Source organism: Notothenia coriiceps, unplaced genomic scaffold (assembly GCF_000735185.1).
Source record: "Notothenia coriiceps isolate Sejong01 unplaced genomic scaffold, NC01 NC01_scaffold00012620, whole genome shotgun sequence".
Taxonomy (NCBI): domain Eukaryota; kingdom Metazoa; phylum Chordata; class Actinopteri; order Perciformes; family Nototheniidae; genus Notothenia; species Notothenia coriiceps.
In genome coordinates this window covers 309,243-324,279 of record NW_011345321.1, presented here as the reverse complement: position 1 = coordinate 324,279, position 15,037 = coordinate 309,243, and the positions used below count along the sequence as shown (strand labels likewise).

General features: G+C 41.6%; 1 protein-coding gene across 2 annotated transcripts; it reads right to left on the bottom strand.

The window, feature by feature from the left end:
• Window positions 1–263: 263 nt before the first annotated feature.
• LOC104947499 (protocadherin-17-like) lies at window positions 264–14,424 on the bottom strand. 2 transcript variants are annotated; one of them, XM_010773534.1, is made up of 4 exons: window positions 10,828–14,424; window positions 9,651–9,709; window positions 9,331–9,500; window positions 264–2,116 (listed from the first exon to the last, which is right to left on the bottom strand). In XM_010773534.1, exons 1-4 carry the CDS (start codon window positions 13,294–13,296, stop codon window positions 1,539–1,541), a joined length of 3,276 nt encoding a protein of 1,091 aa, XP_010771836.1. In that variant the 5' UTR covers window positions 13,297–14,424; the 3' UTR covers window positions 264–1,538. The 2 variants fall into 2 exon arrangements, with proteins under 2 accessions (XP_010771836.1, XP_010771837.1); XM_010773535.1 differs by having other exon boundaries at window positions 11,023–14,424.
• Between the last annotated feature and the right edge of the window lie 613 nt (window positions 14,425–15,037).

Sequence of the window (15,037 nt, the reverse complement as noted above, 5' to 3'; positions counted from 1 at the left end):
TTGAAATATTAAGAAGCAGCTATGTTTTTGAAAAACAGGTCAATAGAAATGAGAAAATGGATGGATTGCAATAGTTAAGCTATTCGAATGTCTGCAGACCATGGCCTTCTGTCACTACACCCACCCTTTCCGCATTTGATTGCATACTAAATAGTACAGAGTGCATACAGTATGAACATTTGCACATGTGCTCTTGTGCAAAGGATTGACAACTGGAAATCTCTTTTGCATATATGCAGTTTTTTTTATTTGTTGAATAAATCCTTTTTTTAAATGTACTTTTGATAACCTTTAATATACTATTTGTTCAGTCCTTTGCCGTAGCGATGACCCACTTTCCCCCAAGGAGATCCTTCAAATTTCATTTCATTCATCGAAGAATATATTGCAAAAAGGTATTTGCTTGTAACTGGTAATTGCAGCAAACTTCTTTTCCTTCTGATGTATTATTTTATCAGACAAAATCATAAATAAACTGATGACTTTGAGGGAACTTAAATGTGAGCAGGGTTTTCATCTCCACCTTGTGATGCATACGTGTAATAAAAGCATTGAGCAGATGAACTCAAATCGTTTTTTCATTGGGTGCACTAATACACAGTGCTTGTTTTTATTTGCGCTTTTGAATATAAATAGCTGTGTAAAATGTTAATTGGGATTTTTTGAAGTAAACTAAGCTCTAGACTACTGCTAGATAACATGTACTGGTATACTGTAAATAGGTAAAGATGGCCCGTTTGCAGAGGGCTTTTTTTCATGAACACGTATTAAGCACCTTGTAAACACAAATTCACTTTTCTCACATAAAAAAAACAAAACATGACAGCTTTGGAAGTTGTCACCAGTCAAAAATAATTGCCTTCCATGCACACAGTGTATACAAATTTAATAAAATACACAACACATACAGAAGCCCACATTCACGTGTAAGCTCAGCTTATTTTCACATAAACTGCAGAGGACAACAATAAAATTACAAATACATTCTTAGAAAACTGGTTTTATGGGAACCTCAAATGGTTTTATGAAAAGGGACATTCCCTGTTGCACCACCATTTACAGTTCATAAGACACTTCACTTCTGTATTTAACGTCACTGATATGTATTTCAGTTGTCTGTGATATTCAAAGAGATGTTCCTTATACACTAAATGGAGACAGGAAGCTTCACTGTACAAAAGCAGACAGGACTCAATAGCTTAACAGTAGCAATTTGTTCCACAGCCTCACAAAATTGAGCTTGAAATGTGTAAAATACAGACATCTAAATTGACAGGTACAGTACACCATGAAAACACTTGAAGTCAGCGAAGCACTGATTTCCCCCCCAAACCTTCACAGCAGTCAAAGACACATATTTCACCTAAACACAACAAGTCACAAACTAAAAAACAGACAGACAAAGCAGATGGTTTTTGGTTATACAATGCGTGTCTGAACACCTCTTGTGGGTCAAAATAAATCACCTCTTGATCATCAATCTGTGATATCATCGTCACACCTCTGTTAGATGAGAGCGAGCTGGATCACCTGACCTGTCAGTTGCCAGAGTCCCTCGGGTCGAGCACAAAATCTAACCCCCCACACTCCTGGCTGATGACGGAGCTGTGGATGAGGCTGCTGGACAGGGACTTAGGTCTGAGCTCGCAGGTCAGATAGGAGGGCTCCTCTAACCCAGTGTGCAGGGGGGAGCACTGGCCATCTGGAGGCCCATAGGCACTGCTGTCTGAGCCCCCCTCCCTTTCTTCTTTGGACTCTTGGTTGGCCAAGTCCAGGGGCAAACTACTCTTGGTGGGACTATTGGAGGCAGAGAGACTCTCCTGTAGCGGTGGGCTTAGTGCACGCTGCGATTTTAAGTAAGGTTTGACATTGGCCACGAGGATTGTACTGTCCCGCTGTTCTTTTCCAAACGTGCTGAGGGTTTTTCTGCTGCTGCAGCTGATGGTGCCATAAATCTCTGTCTCTACCATGGCATCCATTCCCACAGGGATGAAAAGGTTGGTACGATTATCGGCGCTGTCTGCTTGGCTTCCTACCCGTAACTTTGGCATCCAGCATCTGTCAGAATGTCCCAGTGCACGACATTCGTCTGTGCAGTGGACTGATTTGTCTTGCTCTGCAAAAACAGTTAAACAGTTGTTATTGGAACCTGCTGGGGTAAGAGTAAACAACCTAGAAGAAAATATAGATGACATTTTGAAGGATGAGCGACAAAAACAAAACACTTCAACAAACACACATTTGTTCTATTCATACTATTTCTGAAAACCTTGTAAGAATAGTGTCTTTCTATATATCGTGTTCCTGTATTAAAGGTCCCATGTCATGGCCATTTCTACTGATCATAATTCCATGGTTGAGGCCTAACATTGGTTTCTCATACAGCATCTCTGTATAGTATGTGTATTCACTCCCTGTCCTAAACGGCTTGTTGGAGCTCCTGCCTCTTCCTCCCTATGAGCCCACTGTGCTCTGATTGGTCAGCTCGCCCACTCTGTTCTGATGAGTCCACCACCGTTACAGCTGAACATCAGTGTTTATGTGTTACAATGGCGTTTGTTAGCAACCAGAAAACACACCAGTAATGACAAACCGATGAGAATGCTGCGTGGGGTCTGGGTGCCGTGTTGGCGGGACGTTGCTCATCGCTGCTCCGCCCTGTGGGGCTCGAGGAGCGGACAGTGTGAGCTGGATTACTGGTGTCATTTCCTGGTTGCTGCGTGGGGTCTGCGAGACAGCGAGACACAGCGGAGCTCCGCCTGAACACACACACACACTCACAGCCTGAGCTCCGAGTGTGTGTGTGTGTGTACGGAGCTCCGCGCAGCACCGCGGCTGAGAAAAGATAAGTGTGTGTGTGTGTGTGCGGAGCTCCGCGGATTGGTCCATTGGACTTCGTTACGTCAATATGCCCCAGAAGGAAAAAATTGAAAAAGAAAAATCTCCAACGAGGCGTTCTGGGGCAGCATAGACACGTCTTTTTGAGTTTTACTCGCTACAGGGTGTACTTTGAGGGTTTGTGACTCTGCAGACCGTTCACATGCAGAAAAAGCTACATAACACACAAGGGGACGGGTAATAACCGGAAAAGCATGTAATGGGACCTTTAAATAAGAAGAAGCAGCCTGTTGCAGCAGCTATTGCAGAGTTCAAATGTAGCAATGTGGTTTTCTAAATCAGGCATTTCTGTTCCAGACATCATTCACAATTCATCCTTAAAATGTCAACATCATACAGGCGTCATGCTGGTCAAGTAGCAAACTAGTCATTCACCCTTTTTAAAAACATTATTCTGCCTTCTATCCTCAACAACCTGTGTAGGTGTTTCCTGGAAAATATCATCTGGTGCAGAGGAAGTGATGTGAAGTTCATTTACATTTTCAGCAGCAGCAGTTTGTGTGGAATAGACAGAAAAACAACTGTGGAATTTGCATGAGGAGTGGCATTCACTGTTTCTGATCAGTGCTGAGAAATTCTGTTGTTTCGGTTGTTGGTGTTATGCTGTTAGTTATAATATTGTTAGGGCTCATTATTTTTGTTTTTTTCACTATTTATAAACGGGAATTTATAGGTGTGAATGTTGGGTAATCAAACATTGGATGAAACAACTATAATATTAAAATTCAAGGTGAAATTGAATCTTGGAATCATAACTTGTAGCACAAACACTCATTAGTTTGACCCTTAGTAATTTTCTAATTAATTTGAAGGACTCTTCTGCTTTGTGAGCAGCTCATTTGCATTTTTGCCCATTTTTCATTTCACTCCTTATTAATGAAGCTTAATTGTGACCTGTCCTTGCCACAAGAGGACTTTGTTGACAATAGATGTCAACAGTGTTTTCTTGAAATACTAACTAGTTTGTGTTGTGTGGAAACGGGTGTGCGGTGAAAATTGGAGGAAAAGGGTACATGAGCTTTAAATGAAGTCCACATTGAAAGAATCAGTGCCACTAGACTAACACTAGTTGAATTTCAAATTGAGGGGTTGTTATTTATGTCCCTTGATCCGAAGAACAAAACACTTTTTTTTTATTCTTGACAACTTTTGTCATTGATTAAAGTGGTTCCCTGTTTATTTCATGCCTGTAGTTAAGCTGCATTACTTGACACTGAACGCCAAGCCAACAGCCGCAGGAGCATACAACATGTGCGAGAGACTGTGTATTAGTGTCAGTTGAAAAATGTGGTGCCAGGGGTAAGTCTTGGTGCTGTAAATCAGTCTTTTACATTTCACACCACATGTAACCCTGGTAGACATGAAATAAGCACACAGAGAGCATCATAGAATGAGCCAATTTCTACGGTGTTATGATGAAGAAGGTGTCATTTTTTTCCCATTACACCACGGTATCAAAATTAATTTGACAATGATGCATGGAGATATTTAGCTTGTAGTGGCATAAGGCAAAATGTCAAACATGTCATAGTAAATTGCTAGTAAATGACACTTTACCTTCATTTGTTACACGTGCAGGCATGTATTGTTTTGATGACTGATTTAACCTTCCTCTAATAAATGTGTTTTCTTTGCTATCATTGCCATGAGGCGGTAATGACATCCTTAACGCTAGAAATGAAAACAAAATGTAGAAAGCCTATGATCGCTGAATTAGTCAGAATTTGATTATTTATTTAGAATGTCTACAATGTTTTCTGTCAAACTACAACTCTACAAAAATGATTTAATAAGCCGGTTAAACACACCACATCTAGAACATGTTCTATTTTATAAAGATATTATAATCTGCAGGAGCCGAATAGTCTTAAAGAAATTCTACCAAAAACACTAAACATGTTTTTTTTAATTTTATTTGAATAACCACATTGTTTCATCTCATGACAACATGGCTTGATAGACCACTGATCAGCTCTCGTAGCTTTGGTCTATAAATAAGGCTTTTTCTATCTTGCTCACATGCCATTCTGTGAAATCAAAGACTATGAGCAACTGACTAACTGTGAAAGAGGCACTTGATCTCATTTCTAAACCTAACCCTGATGAGGAGCAGAATATCAGCCTGGAACGAGTGAAGGCGCTACACGATAGGCTCTACCTAGAAGAGGTGGGGAGCTCCTCTATTACAAAGGCAGCAGTACCTTCCTCACACACCAGCATCGGCCAGTTCGCTGGAGGATGTTCTAACAAAAAAAGATAAATGAAAAAGACACCGTCCCTGCTAGAGAGATGGGAAAACCAGCACCTAGTGCCACACATAACATAAGGCAAGCTAAAATGAAAAGTACCACTAGTATCACATCTGCTGCTTAAGTTCCTACACACACACACACACACACACACACACACACACACACACACACACACACACACACACACACACACACACACACACACACACACACACACACACACACACACACACACACACACACACGTGCACACATACTCCCACTAGCAGCCACAGGACAAAATGGAACAGTTCATTATTCGATGACTGGGCAGAGATTTAACATGCTAAATGGGGCTGGTCATTTTAAACCATAACTGTTTTACAGATGTAATAAAGAATGCTTACATTAAGTATGTTAAAAGAAATGGCATGTCTACATTTTCTGCCGCAAAAAATATGTATCACACCATGACTTTTATGAGCAACAGACATTTCTTTATGACATTATGTGTTTTTATGTGCGTAGTAAATTGTTTTGAGATTATGGGTGTCATTTTGTATCATGAGATCTAAGTGAAGGTACAGCTTTGTGTTCACATGGGTGTCTGCCGGAGAAAGTAATAGATGGCAAATGTCACAGCGCCTGAGAACCTCGGCTTTCCTGTGCACGCTGCTTTTTGTTCTGCACCTGTACCCATGAATGTGCCCACTGTGCATCTTGTTTGGTTTTACACAAAGAATGTTCACATACAAATAAATGGTTTGCTCCTCAAGAAACTCAATCGGGGTTTAAAGAGCCTTCACATTTAAACTCTATTTAAGATAATATAATAATTCAGATACAATTATACCTCACACATCCTAACTGGATCGGACTACACTGTTTTATTGCAATTTAACTGGATATTATGTATACCTTGTGTATACCATTGCAGTGTGTGATGGTCTGCTTGGGCTGTATATTTATTGTTTGTACACATATTTTAATGGTACCCTTATGGGCCCTTATGGTTCAACATACACAGGGTATATTTTTATTAACTGGCTTAAATGACCCTAACAATCAACTCAGGGTTTTTCAATCTTTCTATAGGAGTTCACATTGATGGCGCAGCATTTGAAGTGTAATGCCTTTCACAAATATGGACACGTTTACTGTCAGCTGAGTAGCATATGTTGCAGACGAAGAGTAGACTATTTAATTGTTATCAAATTAAAATGTGCAAGTTATTACTGAAGATTTCTATTTGATACTACTTATTACAGATGAGAGTAAGCCTACTTAACGCTTTATTGATTTTAAGGAGAAAGACCAACTGTATTTTACCTTAATGTTGCTTTCTGGGTTTCAAGCTGTATTGTTTTCCTTTGTCCTGTTACATACTGTGGGAACTTTCATTGTTACATTCTTAGCACATAGACCATTCTGGTGCTATCTCAGAACTGAGATGAAGAAAAACATATCCACATTGGAGTTCAAAACGTATTTTACATCAAACGGGAGAACTAAATGATGGCTTTGATTTGGCAAAACTGCAACACAGATCCTGCATATTTCAACTGCTACGCTTTGAAGCAACTACAGCCCAGATTACAGCTCTGTGCACCGTGCATTTGTGTTTCCCGTCTTTTTTTCTAGTGCCATAGAGAAAAGTATTTTTGTTTTGTACAGGGATACACGAAGCCAGAACAATAAGCATAAGCGGGGAGAAGCAGGGAGATGCTGAATTCATTTCCATGGTGCCTATCACCACTGCAGAGGGGTTGCAGATGATGCTGATGCAAAGGGAAGTATGTGCTTAGAAGGTTAAGGAAAAACCCAGTAAGGTATTTCTTTTTTTGTGTTATTTGTCTCGCTATATAACCAGGAGCAATTTAAGGATCATGCCTGCACATTTACATTAAATCCATAATGTTTACAAGAGATACAGATTTGAATTAGTTGTTCACACCTTTATAATCACTATAGTTTTATAGGATAAAATGTATTAATTACCATAAAAAATATAAAAAATATGTAACAAAGGACTGTGAGTCACGCTATATTTTTTTCTGTTTAAAAAACAAAAACAGAGATTAAAGGGGAAAGGGAAGTGAGGGTGCTTTCATCTATAACGGCATTGGCTTTCCATTTACATCTTATCTCTGAATAAATGTGTTAAATAATGGCTCTACAATGACAGAGTTATACAATGGCTTTATATAGTCCACTGCATTTACATAGTCACGTAATAGAATCATGACAAAGTGACAAAATAGCTGTGATCTGATGGGCAACTGTGAGCGGAAAAATACCATGTTCTCAAAAAACAAAGAAGCTGCCTGCCCATTATAAATAGAATCAGAGAAAGCCTAGCAACATACCCACTGTGCATCTGGCGTCTGTGAGAGTGAATAAATATTCAGAGTGCATGATAGTGGAGGCTGCACAGGTGCATATATTACCTGTATCAAAGCAGCCAGGAGACTAGAGGGATGGTAAAGGTAAAGACATAAAAGCAATACTACTTAACCCACAAGCTTTTATGTTGGTGCATTTAGAACAAAAATGATGCGGTGTCTCCATTTTGGATAATAGTGCTATCTTGTCGGAATCTGCAAAACAGTGGCTTTGTTGTTCAATACATGTACCTGCATGTGTGTATGTGTGTGTGAGAGTGAGGGTGAGAGACAGTATGAGTGTGTGGGTTGAAGTGTGATGCTTTGTGTGATCAGGTCTAAGGCATTATGCGTAATGTAGATCTTCCATCTTGTTCTCAGCGCTCACTGACACCATTCAACTGACCAACCCCCGAGAGAGAACACCATTTAATCTAGCCATTAGTTGTTGTTTTTTTTAAACTATTCCCCACATGCGAACAGGAAATGCATTAGCAAAACCTATTAATATGAAAAGCAATGCCCTACTTTTCTGCATTTCTCTTATCTAACAAATGCAGGGCTATAAATTAACTGACATTCCTGTCAATCAGAAGTCAGCGCTGCACATGTAAATATTCTGTCTCGCATGTACAAAACATCTCTTGCAATGTCTGTCTATTTGATTGGCCTTAGAACTAGGACAGAATCAGATTCAGAAATGTGCTGCACAAAAATTGTGATTGAATTTACACCTCCCACAGAGTCAAGTTTGGTCTCCCATAATTCCTCATAGTGTGTGCACAGACACACATGCACACACAAGTGAGAGAGACAGTGAGAGAGAGAGATTCACACATCCTACTGGTAGCTGCAAGAGTGTTTCCATCCCTGCCCTCCTGAGCATGCCACAAACAAACCGTCCATAGCAATGTAAAGGTGTGGAAAGTAGTGCACAGGGACCTGATGACCAGAGCCATTCCCTTGCAAGGCTCACAAAAGGAAATGAGAAACACCACCACTTCAGTGAAGTTACCCATTATCTTTTATCTCACCAGTGAGAGGTGCTTTCATTTTTTCATTTTTTAACCACAATAGTTAAATATATCAGTCCCATATCAGGTCAGCCAGGTTGCAACAGATTGACAATCATCTGTGATTATACTCGCGGCAGTGCCGATTGTTTCATATTTGCAAAATACAAATTTTACATTTCTATTTTCAGTTGCAAAGCAAAGCTCCTTTTCAAGACTGTGTAACCACAGCAAAACTTATAATAACTGAGCAAATATTTCCAAGCAAAAGGTGGAAACACTTTCTCTCACTGTCATGCTGCACCAGAAATACCTGTCATTTTGCACTGCAAGTGTCTATCATGCTTTCTTTCTCTGTCGTGTTACTCAAAACATTCATGCAGCGAACCTGTGTTCAAATAATGACATGATCAAAAGAGACACAGACGGTGGTTCACTTTGCCATGCATATGAGCTTGTTTGATGGCAAAATCCCACACAAGATGTTTGAACATTCTACCTTCAGCCAATGGACTCTTTTATCTTTTAAACTACCATCTACCTTTCACTCCGCTGCCTTGATGTCATCCGTGCAACTCACCTCAGGCTGTCTACAATGTACAAAGTATTAGCACCTGCTTCTAATAACAGTGTGGATTTACATCTTCCATGTTACCATATGTCTGGTTTGACTGTACCCAGAGGCTGGTGGACTTCCACTTAAACACAAGTGAGCTGCATGTTCTCAGCGCATAAAGCATAGAAATGAGACGTAGAAGAGTCAGTAAGACATCTTCAAGATGTCAGGAAGAGAGTGCATCCACTCACCCTGCTCAAAAGGCTGGCCATTAACTGCTGCTGCTTTCATCTTGAGGGCCTCCCTAGCAGACGTGTCGCACTGTGAGCCTTTATTAGTATCCTGGTCACTATCAGCCTGGTCACTATCACCATGGCCACTGTCTCGGAGGCTTGCTTGTTCTGCATCCTTAAATGTTGAGCTGCAGCAGAATGGAAGGGAGAAAAAAAGAAACATAAGTTGCCATTACCTCTGCGTGAGCGCTCCCATTTGATAGCCACAGTCAGCTGGCTTGATACAAAGATGAAGAAGCTAAATGCACTGGTCAGAAAGCTTTGGAACAAGCTCTTACCTTTGAACAAACGGCTGTCTGCTGCCAGCATAATTGGGCTCTGAGGGGAAATTTTCAGTCTAGAAATGAAAGAAAAATATTATTTTGCATTGGCCGTAGTAACATTTGCATACAAGGTTAAACAATCCCCAGAGTAACATGATATTTAGACAGGAATATAAACAACTGTTATATCTTCATCATGACACCTGAAAGCTGTCAATATCCCTATAAAGCGCCTGGCAGTGATGACGGCATGATAAGAACAAATCTCCTTTTGACCATATGTGGGAACTTGGCACGGGAAAGAAGAAAAGCATTAGCCACTGTCATTAGCATCCTTTTCCCCTATCTTGAGAATAAAGTGTTTGTGTTGATCACACCCACGTACCCTAGTGACTGGTGACAGTGCCAGGCCTTGTCATCTGTGTTATCATCTCCAAGTCTGTGAGACTGTCCTAGATATTTACATTGTTTACAACAGATATTTCTGTTGTGCTAAACAGTAGTACAAGCCCATGCTGTCAAATTAGCATGTTAGCTGGCTACAACCCTGCCATCTCTGCAAGGCATGGATGGACCCTATTAATGGTGTTATCATGCCAGCTTTGGATGCGGATGGGTGGATCTGGCCCATATTTTTGGGAGCGAAAAATGCGATTGTAAGGTTATGCTGTGTGCATCTAGCTGTCTGGTGCACATTGGTTCAGTAATGTGATCGGACAAGCTGCTCAAACACCTGTCCAATCCCACATTTCAGGCAGGGTTTTGTTTTCACTCTATAGCAGTGGATCTGGCAGGGTCACAGCAGCCTTGCTCAAGACTCACACTGTTTGCATGTCTAACTGAGAGGATTCTAATTATGCACGCCACCTGTACCATTTTGCAAGAGAGTACTTGGAAGAATTTCCAAAATGATTCTGATTCCTCAAAAGCAGAAAGAAGAAAGTATCTTTAGTGAAATAACATTAAAAACACATGAATACATTATCACATCAGTTATCGCATCATGCAGAGAATATTTTAAAGTGTCATAACAGAGTGAGGAAAAAAGTGGTAATAAGGACGTCTCACAGTGACAGAGTTTCTTTTTTTCAGACGATTACTTTTCTTTTGTCAGATTTGTAAGGCAAAGCAGTGGGTGCAGATAAGCGGGAATAAAGGGCAGATAAAGGAAACAGTGCAGCATCCTCCTTACCTGTATCACTGACATCCTATTTGCTGGAGTGTCTGTGCTAAGCCCGGCAAAGCTGGAGTGGCAACCTGCCCGGGGGACTGTCAGGCTGTTTGGAGTGGTTTTCAGGTACATGACCTCTGACCTGGGCAGTGTGAGTGGCAGAGGACTCTGGTAGTCAAAACATATTGGTGAAGTGATGAGAGAAGGACTGCTCACCACATTCATCCGGCTCGCAGAATCTCTTTCCTCCATCTCACTCTGCACCAGCATGATGTCACTCTTGTTGATCCTTTTCTTTTTGCCTTTCCCCACTGGAGGATTGGAGTACTCAGCCATGCGGCAGTTATAATTCCCGGTCTCCTTATCTTGATGTTTGGACTTGACAGCGATGGCGGTCATGACTGCTAAGAGCATGACAGAGATAATGCAGAGGGTAACTATAAGGGGCAGGGATACATCCCAGTGCTGCTGTTCTCCGCTCGCGCTGGAACCCCCGCCTGCTGCCGTTTCTGTGTTCGCCTTAATGATCAGCTTAGCCACGGCAGATAAGGGGGGCTTGCCATGGTCGGTTACCTTCACCACCAGCTCAACCACTGGGGCGACCTCTTCCCAAAGAGCTTGAGCAGTTCTGACCTCCCCTCCCACCGGATCCATCTCAAACAGGTGGTCATCATTTCCCTCTGTGATCTCATAGGTCAAATGTCCACTTTCTCCGTGGTCATGGTCCACTGCTTTCACTGTAGCCACTATGTAGCCGATACCTACATTTCTAGGCACTGGGATTTCCGCTGTATCATTCTGCAGGAGTGGTAAAATAATAACTGGGAGATTGTCGTTTACGTCAAGGACATTGACCCTGACTATGGAGGTGCTCTCCATGTGAGGGGATCCTCCATCTTTAGCTTGAACTTTGAACTCAAAGGATTTAGTTTGCTCATAATTGAAAGAGCGTGAGGCATATATGGCTCCATTGGTGGGATTAACAGACACGTAGGTATACACTGAAACTTCTCCTATATGTGAAGGCAGAATGGAGTATGACACTGTTCCATTTCGACCTACATCTGGGTCGTGGGCCAGAACAGAGCCCAAATATTCCCCTGGGATGTTGTTCTCAGGCACCTGTAGCACGTACACTGTCTTTGTAAAGCGTGGTGCATTGTCATTCTCATCCAAGATTTTCACAGTAAACGACTTAGTGTAGTTCAAAGAAGGTATCCCATTGTCTCTCGCCACGATTGTCACATTGTATTCATCCTTCATTTCCCTGTCCAGGGGTCTGTCTGTGAGCAGAGTGTAAAAATTATCATTGTTTTCCTGCAGTCTGAAGGGCACATTACCCAGCACCCTGCATTGAAGTTGGCCATTTCGGCCAGAGTCTTTATCCGTCACTCTCACTAGCGCTATGACAGATTCTGGAGGTGCTGCCTCACTGATGGCTCCCTGCCGTACAGAGACAAAACTTATTATTGGCGAGTTGTCATTTTTGTCGAGCACTTTGACTGTAATTTTACAATGTCCTGGTATCGGGTTGGGCCCGAGATCCTTAGCCTGTACATCAAACTCTATGATTGAATTCTCTTCAAAGTCAATTTCTCCCTGGACCTTGATTACGCCAGTATTGGGGTCAATGGAAAACAAATCTTGGATTCTTTCAGATGCATATCCAGTGAAGGAATAGACCACCTGCCCGTTGCTTCCCTCATCTTGGTCAGTGGCGTTTAAATCTATAAGTATTTTTCCGGGCGGTGAATTCTCCAGAATCTCAATCACATAAGAGGATTTTTCAAAAACTGGGCTGTTGTCATTTGAATCAGTCACTCTGATGTTGATTTGCATGGAGCCTGATCTTGGATACTCCCCACCGTCAATTGCTGTGAGGAGGAGTGTGTGATGACTCTGATCCTCCCTATCCAGAGGTCTCTGAACCACCAGCTCTGGATATATAGTCCCATCGCCCCTCACTTTTAAATCCAAAGAAAATGTATTGTAATCATCTCTTGTGACCTGGTAGGTCTTTATCCCATTTTCCCCAGAATCAGAGTCATGTGCAATAGTCAGGGGGAAGCGTGTCCCAGCAGCAGCGTTTTCTGAAATATCTATATTAACATGATCTGAGGGAAAACTAGGCGAGTTGTCATTTATGTCCTGTATATCAATTTTGATCATGCATATTTCCTTGTCATTTGCAAACACCTCCATAGAGAGCTGGCACTTTGGATTGCGCCTGCATAATGTTTCCCTGTCAATCCTTTGTTTCGTGAAGATTAGTCCACTCTCTGGGTCAACATCCACCAGATGTGGAGCAGAATTCTCCAGTACTCTGAAGTTGGATTTTTTCCCCCTCTCCATGGTCCCATATCCGGCATCTTTTGCTATATTACCTATAACAGTGCCGGGTCCTTGCTCCTCCGGAACAGAATAATTGAGATTTTTCAATGTCAGGGCTTGAACCCACAGCAAAAAGAAAAAGGGTACAGAGAGACGCATCCCTTCAACTGGATATGCGGTAGTGGCAGACAGAAAAAAAAATCCTCGTTGACTTTCAACCTGTTGATTACGTGAACCAAGAGGACTGAACCCAAACCAAGCAGTTGGTTGACGCCGATCTCACATTAATTGGGTGCTAAATCGATGTGTGTATCCTTATCGCCTTTAATCTTTATTTTAACCTCTCTCACATGCCGTTCGGCTAAAATGAACTCTTTCTGTAAACAAAGATGACCGCCCTACGACACCCTATGCATGAATAAAAGATCAAATTCAACATAGTATACGAGAAATGCTTTGTTTTTCCTCACGGGGTGGGGGGGGGACTTAATGAATAATCGATGACTATAAAGTATTAATATTCCCTACTGCACCCAAGGTTAAAGCGTTTGAATCTCTGTGGTGAAGGTTAGACCGTAGCTTACAAAAGCGCATTGCCCTCATGCGACATCTACACCTAGGCTACAGCAAATACTGACATGCCCGTTCAAAATGCAGCATTGTCCGATGTTACCATTCACAATGCATTTACTTTTTCCCCTGTGCGGCACACTGTTGCATATGGGTTCTGCTCGTGTTGCATACAGTGTGCCCCTGCCACAAAGTAGAATAAAAGCGGGATATAGAGCTGTTTATCCTGTCCAACCTTTTGTGTTCCCGTCATTCAAGAGCATATATAGCACGGCTGCGACTTTTGCCCGATGATTGTCCTTTAATCAGTCCAGTAATCCCATAATCCAGTCCAATTGGACCCAGTGCTGTTGCATCCTTCATTCGGACAATGCGCTTCTGCACTGTCCCTGTGATCGTTTGCCAGAAAAACGCGAAAAAGAGCCACTGGAAGATTTCAGATAATCAAAATTAATCGCTTTTTCCTGCGCTCAGTTCTCTCCGCGTCAACTGTTGAAACCTGCTCCCTTCGCAGTGAGATCTGACCGGAATCCTCTCGACGCCTTTATAACAGACTCCAGTATATTTCTTGGTGCATTTAACATAGTTTCTGATCGTCTTCCAGCAAATGAGTGAACAGTGACAGATCTTGCCTTGGGGGGTTTCTCCAATAGGTCTGGCAAGATCGCATGAAGAAGGGCTGTTCTAGTGCTACGTGATTCATTTACTGATGTGCGCGCACAGAGGAGCAGCATCAGAAGAAAAAACGTGCTGGTGGATGTTGCTCCTAATACATGTGGATGAGAACTGGGGATTATGAATAGATCGCTGAAATGTGCCTGGATAGGATGTAGTAGCCAGTGAGTACTTAACAAGTGGTCATTCTGGGAGAATTGGATCAGATGTGCAACGTGGTGTGGAAAGTATAAAATGTAAGATGAAAAAATGATGATTATATGGGTTGATTTATAAAGATGAACTGTTATTTGAAGTCATTCGTTCAGTATAATTGAAGCTCTGCATATTGTGAATTAAAGTGTATTACCAATAATTGAGAACAATATGTGATCCACCATGTTATCATACGTTTTGAGAAAATCCAGCTATAAGATAAGGACAGACTGTGGGTTTTTGAGGATAATCTCTGTAAAGGACATTAGAGATTTACTTATGCTTCTGAAAAAAACAAGGCTTATTTCAACGCTCAAATATCACAGCTGTTGGTATAACCTGCCTTCTGCAGCTATCACACTTGCGTTCAATGGCCTATCCACATCAATCTTATACCTCATATTGAAAAGATGGACTGACATTTAGTTCACTCAGTATTTCAACAATATGACATTTGCAT